The sequence below is a fragment of the Mus caroli genome, chromosome 8 (genome assembly GCF_900094665.2).
Source record: "Mus caroli chromosome 8, CAROLI_EIJ_v1.1, whole genome shotgun sequence".
Lineage (NCBI taxonomy): Eukaryota > Metazoa > Chordata > Mammalia > Rodentia > Muridae > Mus > Mus caroli.
In genome coordinates this window covers 63,558,688-63,571,318 of record NC_034577.1, presented here as the reverse complement: position 1 = coordinate 63,571,318, position 12,631 = coordinate 63,558,688, and the positions used below count along the sequence as shown (strand labels likewise).

The window sequence follows — 12,631 nt, the reverse complement described above, 5'->3', positions numbered from 1 at the left end:
AGCCACCATGTGGTTGCTGGGATTTGAACTCCGGACCTTCGGAAGAGCAGTCGGGTGCTCTTACCCACTGAGCCATCTCACCAGCCCCTAAAAAGTAAATTTTAAAAGCTGGTCGTGGTAGGTCATGCCTGTAATTTCAGCACTTTGGAGTGTGAGGCAGGGGCATTCATTGCTATGCTCTCAAGCCTGTCCTGGACTATATAACACAGCCTGTCTGAAAAAAATGTTTACTTTTTTTACAAACATGTAATAATCAGCCAAACTATGGGTTACTGTGGGACAACATTACATATTCTGTGTGTATGTGTGTAGTGTGTGTGTGTAATGTGTGTGTGTGGGGTGTGGTCTAATGGTCAGGCCCATTCCCCTTCCACCCCTTCTATCTGGAGCCTTCAAGCTATTAACCAGGTGATGTAGGGTGAGCAGGGTGAGCCCCTGACCCTGGAATTTCAAGGTCAGCTTGGACAGCAGAGCACTGAGACTTAGTGTCTTAACAAAAGCAAAAATAAAAGCCACATGGGGTTGGACATGCCTGTAAATCCAGTGCTCCAGGAACTGGGGCAGGAGGATTTCCATGAAGTCCATTCCAGCGAGGACTATACATTGAGTGAGTGAGACTGTTTTAGAAAGGGGGAGGGGGTAGGTAGTTCTCTGTGTAGTTACCTGGTACCAGTGGTTACATCTTCTAAGGGATTGTAGCCATGAGTGCCTCCCGTGCCCACAAAGGCAGCCATGACATCCTGTCTTCAGATGCTGGGTGGAAGCACTCCTAGTGGAGAACCACTGAGGAGATTCCAGAGTCTAGCTGCAGCCATAAGGGTGGCTAGCACTCCCTAGATGCTGTTTAGAAAGGTGTGGCCACCATAGGTGAGTCTCAGATGGGACAGTGCTGTATGCAGGTTACCAGGCATCCATTCAAGGGAGCACATTCCCACACAGCAAAGTAACAAGACAGCCAAGGTCACCGTGTTAGTGGTCACAGCCATGCCAGAAGTCACACAGAAGCATGCCTGGGAGGCAGGCACATCTCTAGAATCTAGTCCAGCCTGATCTACACAGCAACTTCCAAGCTGGTCAAAGCTAAAGCGAGAGATCCTCTTTCTAACAAGAACTACCCCAAAACTTACAGGGTGTGTATGCTGTAACCCTAGCACTTGAGGGTGGACATGAGCTCTGGCTATGTGGAGGCTGTCATGGGCTTGCTAAGAGCTTGCCTCAAGACCAAAGGGTCGGGCATGCCCAGTGTGAGCAAAGCCACGGGCTCCCTCCCTCTATCCTCAGCACTGCACACCTGCTCATGGAGGGACACCCCTTGGTCAGCCAGCTGGGTGCCCCTCCAGGAGTGCACAGGAAATTGGTGTCTGAGGGCCTGCCTAGTGATCAGGGTGGGAGAAAAGCACTGTCTGTGTCCTGCTCACTCGGATTCTTCCATCCCTGCCCCCAGTGTCTCCTTCTGTACTTTCCTGGCCCATGAGTACCCAGATCTTGTACACAAAGTGATCATGATTAACGGTGGGGGCCCCACGGCACTGGAACCCAGCCTCTGCTCCATCTTCAACATGCCCACATGTGTCCTGCACTGCCTGTCACCTTGCCTGGCCTGGAGTTTCCTCAAGTAAGATCTCTGCCCCTGGGATCTGGGCAAGGGGAGGGGTGACCATGCATTACTGATCTGTAGGGGCTGGCTCTGGGGTGTGTCCCATAGTGGTCAGGCTCAAATGACATCTTCGAATCCCAGGGCCGGCTTTGCCCGCCAAGGGGCCAAAGAAAAGCAGCTGCTGAAGGAGGGCAATGCGTTCAATGTGTCCTCCTTCGTGTTGCGGGCCATGATGAGCGGCCAGTATTGGCCTGAAGGCGACGAGGTCTACCACGCGGAGCTGACGGTTCCCGTGCTGCTGGTGCACGGCATGCACGACAAATTTGTGCCAGTGGAAGAGGACCAACGCATGGCTGAGGTAGGATCTGTGGCTCTTGAACACCACTCCCGATACACACTCCTTGTGCCTGTGCCTGGGCATGACTTAGGGGTGTGTGTGGTCCATCCTGCCAGAATGGATTCTGAGTAGGCTTGGCCTGTGGGAAAGCTTGGTTTTCCAGAAAGGAGCCAGTGGGGGCAAGGCTGAGTGGGTGTGAACTTTCCAGATGGGTGTGGCTTTCTGACAGCTCTGGGTGGGCGGGGTCTTTGAGTGGCAGGCTTTGACACGTAGCTTCCTTTGGTTAAGATATCTGAATGGCTGTGGCTCTGTGATTCTTAGGACTGTTCAGGAAAGGCAGGAGCATGCTCACCAAGGGCAAATCTTGGAGACATCTAGAATCATTCGTGGGCAGGGGAGGAGGGCAGAGAACTTCCCTAGCATCCACTCCTGAGGTTGACCAAGGAGGCTGCCCTGCACCCTACAACACAGCTGATGCTCCCATAGCTACAAGCCAACCCCAAGAGTCAGCAGAGCCGAGGTTGAGAAGTCCAACCCCGGGCATATTATAAGGCGCTTAATGGGTGTTGGCTGAGTTAAGAATAGCTGGAGAGTGTAGAGAAGGGTGACAGGTCATCCCTGGCATCCTCTTGGGTGGGGCTGAAGGGTAAACAGCAGGAGGAACTTCTCGGTGTGCCCGTAGATCCTGCTGCTGGCCTTTCTCAAGCTCATCGAGGAAGGCAGCCACATGGTGATGCTGGAGTGTCCTGAAACGGTCAACACACTGTTACACGAGTTCCTGCTGTGGGAGCCAGAACCCGAGGCCGAGCCAAAGCTCGAGCCAAAGCCCAAGCCACAGCTGCTGCAGCCAGAGCCGGCTCCAGGGGAGGAGAAGTGACCAGCGGCCGCCTGGACTCCTGGATCTTGAGTAGTAGAGGCTCTTAGACTGGGCGTGGGCTGGCTGGGCGGGGCCTCATGCCGATGGGCGGGGCCTGGGCATGCCCCAGAGCGAACCAGGCACAGTCAGTGTTGGAGACTCAGTGCCCAGGGCAGCTACGGTGCCCTTTCCACGCGTGACCGAAGGGTGTGACCTTGTACAGAGCCCCCTCCCTGCCTCCCTGAGTCCCTGAAGCTGCAGCGCGCGGGCTGCCACCCCACTCGGTCTTCCCCTCCGCTGTGCTCCATTCCGCACCGGGAAGCCCTAAGGAGAACCCTGGGGAGGGGCTCCTATCCTGTCCTGGGAGACCCCACCGCGCCATCCCCATTGCTTGGGACTGGGAGCTAGGCACCCAAGGAGGGAGGGGTCGGAGCCACAAATCCCCGCATATGGCAACTTGTAAGTCAATAAAATAAAATAAAATAAAATAAAAGACAATCCAAACTGGCCTCCAATTTGTGATTCTCCTGCCTCAGCATCTTGAGGGCTGAGATGATGGGCACGTAGCACTGTCTGGCACAATCTCTGTCTCTCCCCCTCTCTCGCCTCCCCCCCCCCCTCCATGTTTGCTTTCCTGGTATGACCATACCAAGGTGAGAGTGGAATGGTTCCCCACCCCTACTCCCAGACAGGGTTTCTCTGTGTAGCCCTGGCTATCCTGGAACTCATTCTGTAGACCAGGCTGGCCCCCAACTCAGAGAGTCACCTGCCTCTGCCTTCTGAGTGCTGGGATAAAGGTGGGCACCACCACCGGCCCAGCCAGCCAGTGGAATGTTCTAGAGTAGCTTCTGCTGTCCCCGCTGGCTTTCCTCCACCCTGGACCTTATTCTCTGTGACAGCACCATCTGTCACAAAGTTCACCCTTGACCTGAGAGAGGGATGTCCTCGGTCATGAACACAAGTGCCACCCCCCCCCCCCACACACACACCCTGCCAGCTAAAGCTAGAACTGGACACGCTGTCATGCACCAGCCCCTCTGGCTACTCAGGCTTCCTGCTCACTTTCTCAGAGCACAGCCTTGGCTCTGCATGTCCTGAAGCTGCAGCTCTCTGTCCCCTCAGCAGGAGGACAAGCGGGGTGCGCTGCAGCCCATGTGCCCACTATCATGGTGACGTCAGGCAGAGAGGCCCTAGCCACACAGCAGCCCCTTGTTTCGGATTTGGTCTAATGCTATTTATGTTAATTGGGACCCGAATATTGTAAGAGAATCCACATGTCCATACATAAGACACTGAGGGTCCTTGTCCCAAGTTGGTTTTTATTGGTAAATAAAGTTGCCAGCAGCAAATGGCTGGGTAGGGAGACAAAAGCAGTACTTTTAAGATTCTTGGGCAAGGGACAGGGGAGGGGCTGCCATGCCGGGAAAGTAGTAAAAACCAGACGTGAGAGGTACAGAGGAGCACAGAACCATCGTGTAAGAGTCAGGGGCATGGCCCAGGGCTACAGGTCTGGGTCTGGAGTGCCTAGCATTTTAGTAAGTGGTGAGTCAGGAATATTGAAGGAGAGTGTGCTAGCCGCACGGAGGTTAAGAAGTAGCCCAGCGTTGAGCTGTTAAAAACATATTTAAAAAAATATGGCTCTCTCCCTCTCCCTCTCCCTCTCCCTCTCCCTCTCCCTCTCCCTCTCCCTCTCCCTCTCCCTCTCCCTCTCCCTCTCCCTCTCCCTCTCCCTCTCCCTCTCCCTCTCCCTCTGGGTGTGTGTATTTTATTCGGGAACCCGGAACATTGGGGTGAATAGTGAGGAACACCCCAGCGCCTTCCAGGCAATTCGAGTAGAGATTAGTTGGCCAACTACAACAGCCCCTTCTGTTTGATTCTGTATTTCTGAACAGAGCAGATCTGAGCTCACAGGAGACTCCACCCACAAAAGGATGTGGCCCACTAGAGACTGTCCCACATGCAGTTAAAACAATGAGGCAGGGCTGGGCAGTGGTGGTGCACACCTTTAATCCCAGCACTTGGGAGGCAGAGGCAGGCAGATTTCTGAGTTCTAGGCCAGCCTGGTCTACAGAGTGAGTTCCAGGACAGCCAGGGCTACACAGAGAAACCCTGTCTCAAAATACCAAAAACAAACAAACAAACAAACAAAAAACAATGAGGCAGAATGGGGGAAGCCCGAGGATACTGAGGCAGACTGGGAGGGAAGGCTGGGGCATGCAGGATTACGGTCGCTTTGGGACAGAGGGCCTGATGAGGGAAATAAACACAGTCTCCAGAGCCGTCTGGACCCACTATTGGTCTATTGACTATTGCCAAGCTGCAATAGTCCATGAGGACAGCATCCCTATCCTTGAACCATGCCCACTGAACCATGCCCCTGCCTCATTCTGAAGATTTCTAGGCAGAGACTCCGCCCCTGAGCCATGGCTCCTGCCCTCTTTATTGTGGTTCAGGTTCTGTATAAGTTAAATTTCTCTTGACTGGAGCTGAATGAAGCTCTTCCTGGTTCAGTGTCCTGTATGCTGGAATGGCAGATGTCTGCCATCACGCACAGACAACTAAAGGTTGTTTTCAAGATAGGGTTTCTGGTGTAGATCAGGCTGACCTCAAACTCAGAGATCTGCCTGCCTCTGCCACCTGAGTGCTGGAATTAAAGTGGGAAAGGTCGAGTGCCCCGCCCAAGAGATGAAATGGGCAAGAGAGAAACACACACTCATATAGAGCGAGAAGAGTGAGAGAGCGAGAGAGGGAGAGAGGGAGAGAGCAAGAGAGAGAGAGTGAGAGGGAGAAGAGCGAGAGAGCGAGAGAGGGAGAGAGCAAGAGAGAGAGACTGAGTGAGGGTATGGTAGGGTAGGATATGCAGGCAAGAGGTTTGTTGTGGGTGGGGATTGGGGGTTGGGTGTGGACACTTAAGTTTGGAGGAGTAGGAGTGAAAGCCTGGGTGTCCACTTTGATGTGTGTATTTGATGTGCATGCAGGGATGAGTTTGAGTATGGATACAGTTTGGAGCATAAGTACAGATTTTCTAATGAGTCTGGTGGGGTATAGGAACAAGATTTGCTACAGTTACATATTTGATGTGGGCACTGGTTTGGTCCAATGTTGTGTAACAATATTTTTCTTTTTCTTTTTCTTTTTCTCCTTTTCTTTTCTTTTTTTTTTTTTAATTTAATGTACACGAGTAATGCTCTCGCTGTCTTCAGACACACCAGAAGAGGGCATTGGATCCCATTACAGATGGTTGTGAGCCACCATGTGGTTGCTGGCAATTGAACGTCTGGAAAAACAGTGAGTGCTCTTAACATCTGAGCCATCTCTTCAGCAATATTTTTCTAGTTAAACATTTCCATTCTGGAGAGAGGCTCGTGAAAGCTAAGGAAGTAAGCAACTCACAAATCTCAGAAAGGTCCCTGAGATTTACAGAATTCATGTGACCTCTTTCTCCCCAAAGTTACATATTTAGTAAAGACTGATCAGGCTGCCTGGGCAGGAGTTCAGCTTTTGGGAGCTGTCACTCATGCTGAAGTTGGATTTCTGCAGTGCAGCTGCCTCCCATCATTTCTGCCACAGAAGTAACCCAATGCCATCCACACCCCTATGAATAACTCTTGTAAACTCACTGGTTCTGAGTTTCACTTGGATGAACTCACAAAGTTGTTTTGTCCCTAGTTTCTTATCTGGGGTAAGATGATATTCGTGCCTCCCCAGGAAAAGCCACAACTGGCATGTGAATAGGCACCAACAAAAAGGCAAGATGAATCCTGGAGGGGAGCTATGCAGAGCCTGCAGGCGCTTGATACCTGCTCCTGGGGCAGAGAATGTGCAGGGGCAATGGGGCCACTTCACCCTGGTCATGTGGGTGGTGCCCTCCCTGCTGTGTTGCTGGGTCATGCATCTTGTGAAGATGACTGAGAGTGTAACATCCTCAGAGGGAACCCTGGTGGGCCTTGTGTGTGTGTGGTTGTTGGTGTAGTACCTTCTAGATGAGGTCTGTCATGTGAACATGTGGACACCCTGAAAACAGCTGGGACCTGGAAACCCACCATGGCCCTGAGAGTAGCACACATGGGCTGAGGTTGTTGGTTGACTGCTCCAGCAGCCATGTGGCCACTGTCATGATTGCTGAGAGATGAGGTTAAAAAAAAAAAAAGTCTGTACTCTCTCTCTCCTTCTAAAGTCCCCAGCAGGAAACCCAAGTCCAATTCCACCTGAGTTTGCCCCTGAGAACCAATTTATTGGTCACTCGTGAAGGGTCATACACTGGAGCCTGAGTGACATCATTACAAAGATTTACCCAGCATGCAGCTCCCCCATAGCTGCATAGATTCCACCAGCTTTCCAAGCCTGTGTACTTCAAGCCCCTCCAAGACACAGAGGCTATGTGTAATTAGGGCACAGCTGCAGACAGCTGCCTTGGAGAGACAGAGACAGCTGGCATCTCAGGTGCTGGTCCCCTGACCCTCCGCCACCCCTTCTTCCCTTTAAGAATCACCAAACACAGCTCTGGTGGCTGATGTGATGAAGATAGAGGCCACTCTGCTTAGAAAGGCATGTCAAATGATGTACCACTGGGGCCAAGGGAGTGGCTTGTGTAAGGAGGGACCACAAGGGGAAAGAGAGCCATGGCCAGCATCCTTCCTGTCAACTTGTAAATTTGTGGATAACATAGATAAAAGAGAGAACGAGGTGGAGATATGGGCTGTCTTAGACCCAGGGCCCAAAAGGACAGAGAGCACAAGTCACATCTACTCCAAGAGCCTTCTTTGGTCCAAGAACTTGGAACCCGTAGGAAAAGTCAGATGAAGAGAAAGAATTGAGCAGGTGAAAGGTCTTAGAGATGCCCCTGGGTTCCACCTTTAACAAGGAGGAAGGAAAAAAACCCAGTTTAGCAGACAGACGTAGTAACAGCCAGTGAAGTGGAACCGTGGCTGAGTACCTGAGCTGGAAACAACATTTAGCAAATGAAATAACCTATTTGGCCAGGCTATTGATGCTACGAGCCATGGGTGCTGTGCTGGTTTGAGTAGGTTTGGCCCCAGAGACTCGTGTGTTTGAATATTGGGCCCATAGGGAAAGGCACTATTTGTGTGGCCTTGTTGGAGTGGGTGTGGTCTTGTAAAAGAAAGTTCATCACTGTAGAGGCAGGCTTTGAGGTCTTAAATGTTCAAGCTATGCCTGTGGGCCTGTGTGCCATGGAGATAATTGGCCCGGCCTGGTGCAAGAGAGTTCCAGCGAAGGGAAGTGAGTGTGGGCAGGGAGGGGAGGTCGCTTCAGCTGCTGCAGTCCCGCTCCTCCTCCTCCGTCTCTGTGCCTTCCAGGATACTTGGCCACTCCACTACTCCACGCTTCCCTACACTGAGTCTGGTCAGACTGGGCTGATGAAAGGCCGACTAGCCAGTGAGGAGTGCGGCAGAGCTTCAGGCGGCTGTTTCGGGAGAGCAGACCTCTTCCCAAGTGTTACAGCTCTTAGGACAGAAGGCTCAGGCGACAGAGTAGTTCTCACACACCTTTAGTCCTTCCAGATAGGATTCTTATAGTTTTGGGGTAGGCAAGGGCCTGAAAACAGGCACTTCTCATTGTCTTGGTCTGAGAGATCGAGAAAACCTTATTTGCGTGTGGGAAGGCTTGGTGCTGTTCCTACGTGACTGATAGCCACATACCCCTGGTAGGGGAAGGGGACTGTGGGAGGCTGTAGCTGTGACAGGAACCAGGGACCCAGGAGGCATGGACAAACACCTTCTGTCCCATGCAGGCAGAAATCACCACCCACTGGGTCACCAGGGTTCCAGACCTTTGCTCAACTGGAGACCAAGCTGTCTGTGCACAGCCCACCATCCCACAAAACAGTGTAAAACAAATCCAGTCTCCTTTTGGCTTCTTCTCCAGGACCGTGTCTGCCGGCATGCCTCCCGCCAGGATGAGAATGGACTGAACCTCTAGAACTGTAAGCCAGCCCCAGTTAAATGTTTACTTTTTAAAGACCTGCCTTGGTCACTGTGCCTAAGCACAAGGGCAAACCTAAGTAAGACGGGTGTAGATGAGATCAGTCTGACTTTGGCTGAAGGAGGAAAAATGAGTCACATAGATACCTGGTAGACTTCAAACAATGGATGCATAAGTGAAGTGTATGAGGGGAATTAGGATGAGGAGAGAAGAAGGCAAGAGCAGGCAGGAGTCAGCTACAGCCAGGAAAGTCAAGTGAGGCAAGGTTCCTGTGGGGCCAAAGTTCCTAAGGAGACATTAATAGAAATGTCAGTACTGTGATGGTGGCCTGTTGCACGGGTGCAGCCAACCACACTAGGGCATGTTTTGGAGGCTTAAAGTCTGAACAAAAGTTCACAGAAAATAAAAAAATAAAATAAAATAAAAAAGATAAAGGCTGGCTTTGGGTGGGCAGGCATCCCCTGGATTATGTAGTGTCCTGAAGTGGAGACTTGTGCTTTCTTTGGAAAGTCAGTTGTGTCAAATACTGCTCTGCTGGGACCTGTAGGTGAAAGGATGTTTTGCTAAAGAAGACACATGAAAGGACATGTGATTGAAAGACCCACAGCGTGAGGACTCCCCCACGTTCTGACTCAGGAGAGGCGACACCCCAAATCACTCACGAGAAACAACCTTGATGCAAACTGCAAGAGGTTTATTCAGGAAAGACCAGTGCACTGGGGATGACTCGTATCCCACGCAGGGGTAGAGGAGTCGACGATGAGCTCAAGGGGTTTATATAGACACACAAACACCTGGCTTTGGGCTATAAAGGCAAAACCTGCAAACACCTGGCATCCTGGAACAATGGGGTTATTTTGGACACAGGTCTAGGGGCTTAAATAATTTTTTACTTTCTGTCAGGATCTTTTATTCCCCACTTCTTCTAGTTACTGGTTCTAATCTTAGAACTGCACTTCAGTCTCTTCAAGGTTCTGCAGAGACTGGTACTGTTGTCTCAGCACCAACAACCAGACTGCACTAATCCTTTCTTTTACAAAGTCACTAACCTATTAAGAATCAGCGGGCCAAATGTTAGCAGCAAAAAGGTCCCATCAAAGTAGAAATGAGAATGGTTATTAAAGAGGTCTTCAGCCACCACACCCCATCCCTAACCTCGCGGCTCATTGGATATTGCCACACCCCTATAGGGGTAGCATCCGTCTTCAGTCCCACAACCATGGGGGGGGTACTCTGACAGCCATCCCTATGCCCCCACTCTCCGGCCATGGCCTAGGGAAGGCATTCAGCCAGTCTCTTAGGTCTGACTCCTCCACTTGCTTCGTACATTCATGCAGGTGATATTCTTCCTCAAGTTGTAGGGCCAGGATCATGGAGGCAGGAGATTCCCAACTTACTCTCTGCCCTTTTTGAGTGAATCTGATCTGGGCCTTCAGTTTAGTAAAAAGGTCTCTCCCCAGAAGCAGTGTGGGACACTCAGGGATGACCAAGAAAGAATGACTCACTTGTCCCTTGCCTAAGTCTACAGTACATGCAGTTGTCCAAGGGTATTGTTTCTGGCCCGTGGCTCCAATTACTATGAGTTTGTTTGTTTTTGAGTTTTCCCAATGGTTGTTTCAACATGTAGTGTTCTGCTCCAGTGTCTACTAGAAAGTCCATAGGGGTTCCCTCCACGTCAGGGCTACCCTAGGCTCGGGGAGGGGGTCCGAGCCCCGTCTCCTCTAATCATCATCCTCTAGAGCCAGGACTTTAGGGGCCTTCCCCTTCTTCTTAGGGCATTCTCGTGCCCAGTGTCCTTTCTCTTTGCAGTATGCACATTGGTCTTTTCCCAAAGTTTTCTGAATGGGTCTTCTTCCACCAGGTCTAGATTCCCTGGTGCCCAGGTACCCTGTCCGTCTATTTTCAGATCTATCTCTTCCCTCACACTCTCCTACTACTGCAGCCAGAATCCAGCTTAAGTTTCTCTCTTGCCTTCAATCCCTATTTTCCCTTTCTTCTTCCTTGTGCTTTTCCCTCTTTCTTTTCTTCCTCGGTCTCTCTCCAGTTAAACACTTTCTCTGTCTCTCTAAATCCTGTAAAGCCATGGCATGTAACCTTTCCAGTCTCTGGAACTTTCTTTTAATGTCTAATGCTGACTGCCCTATAAAAGCCATAGCTACCTCGGCTTGTTGACCCTCAGAGGTTGGGTCAAAGGGAGTGTAGCGTCTGTAAGCCTCCATTAACCTCTCTAGGAAAACAGATGGGGGCTCTGTTGGCCCCTGTATTACTTCTCTTACCTTTGCCAAATTGGTGGGGTGTCTTGCCACTCCCTTGAGACCTGCCATCAGAGCCCAGCAGTAAACTGTCAACCTCTCCCTACCTTGAGCCATGTTGTAGTCCCAGTCGGGTCTGTCAAGAGGGAACCCTGCATTTATCTTGTTGGGCAAATTGGTCGGCCCCGTTAGTCCCTGGGATGTTCTTCCGGGCCTCTAATTCTTTCCTTCTCTTCTGTGGTGAAAAGAACCTGCAAAAGCTGTTGGCAATCATCCCAAGTGGGCTGATGAGAGAACATTAATGATTCTACCAGGCTGGTTAGTCCAGCCGGATTTTCTGAAAAAGTAGGATGGTTAGATTTCCAATTATAGAGATCAGCTGATGAGAATGGCCAGTACTGAAGAGTCTGGAAAGAGTGAGGGTCCTCAGGTGACCCCACTGCACGCAAAGGAAAGGCAGACGTGGTGTCGGGAACCTCATCTGCAGAGGGACTCTGCACGCCGGATTCGGGTCCCAGCTGCCCCGGTCCTCCGACTGCACCACCACTGGCCCCAAGGGCGGCCTCTAGATGTCATGGAGGCACAGGAACTGGAGGGGGCAAGGGGTAGGGAGGAGGAGGTTCTGGCCACTCAGGAGGCCCCTCGATCTCAGGATAGATCTTAGAGGGAGCTGAGGGCTGAGGCAAAGGCTCCATTTCCGGAAGAACCTTTGATTTCACTTTTGGGTGCGGAGAGCCAGGACTTGGGAGCCTGGCTTCCGCTGCGGGATCCACGTTTTGACCCATGGGGGTGGATTCTGGACGAGGTCTTGCCACACAGTTGTGTAGGGCTACTGGTCCAGGTGGGACCCAGGTTTGCCCTGAAAGACAACGGCTTTAGCTTCAAAGATTACAGTCAAGTCAAAAGTCCCCTCTGGTGGCCAGCCCACATCAAATGTTGGCCACTCAGAAGCACAAAATATTTGCCAAGGTCCCTGTACTGGCTAGTTTTGTGTCAACTTGACACAGCTGGAGTTATCACAGAGAAAGGAGCTTCCGTTGAGGAAATGCCTCCATGAGATCCAACTGTAAGGCATTTTCTCAATTAGTGATCAAGGGGGAAAGAAAGGCCCCCTGTGGGTGGGACCATCTCTGGGCTCCATAGTCTTGGTTCTATAAGAGCAGGCTGAGCAAGCCAGGGGAAGCAAGCCAGTAAAGAACATCCCTCCATGGCTTCTGCATCAGCTCCTGCTTTCTGATCTGCTTGAGTTCCAGTTCTGACTTTCTTGGTGATGAACAGCAGTATAGAAGTGTAAGCTGAATAAACCCTTTCCTCCCCAACTTGCCTCTTGGTCATGATGTTTGTGCAGGAATAGAAAGCCTATGACAGTCCCTTAACTTGCCGGCATCCTTAACAAGCAAGGCTACTGCTGCAGTGGCCTTCAGACATGTGGGCCATCTGCTGGCCACTGGGTCCAGCTTCTTAGACAGATATGCCACAGGCCTCTTCCATGGCCCTAGAGTCTGAATAAGAACCCATCTGGGTGTGGTGGCACACGCCTTTAATCCTAGCACTTGGGAGGCAGAGGCAGGTGGATTTCTGAGTTCGAGGCCAGCCTGGTCTACAAAGTGAGTTCCAGGACAGCCAGGGCTATACAGAGAAACCCT

General features: G+C 51.3%; 1 protein-coding gene across 1 annotated transcript in view; it reads left to right on the top strand.

The window, feature by feature from the left end:
- Abhd8 (abhydrolase domain containing 8) overlaps positions 1 to 3,294 on the top strand; it is a 6,976-nt gene extending 3,682 nt beyond the window's left edge. The window contains exons 3-5 of the mRNA XM_021169933.2: positions 1,445 to 1,615; positions 1,739 to 1,955; positions 2,617 to 3,294. Coding sequence (XP_021025592.1) covers positions 1,445 to 1,615; positions 1,739 to 1,955; positions 2,617 to 2,811 — 583 coding nt within the window. The 3' untranslated portion in view covers positions 2,812 to 3,294. The remainder of the gene's footprint in view (positions 1 to 1,444; positions 1,616 to 1,738; positions 1,956 to 2,616) is intronic.
- Positions 3,295 to 12,631: the final 9,337 nt, after the last annotated feature.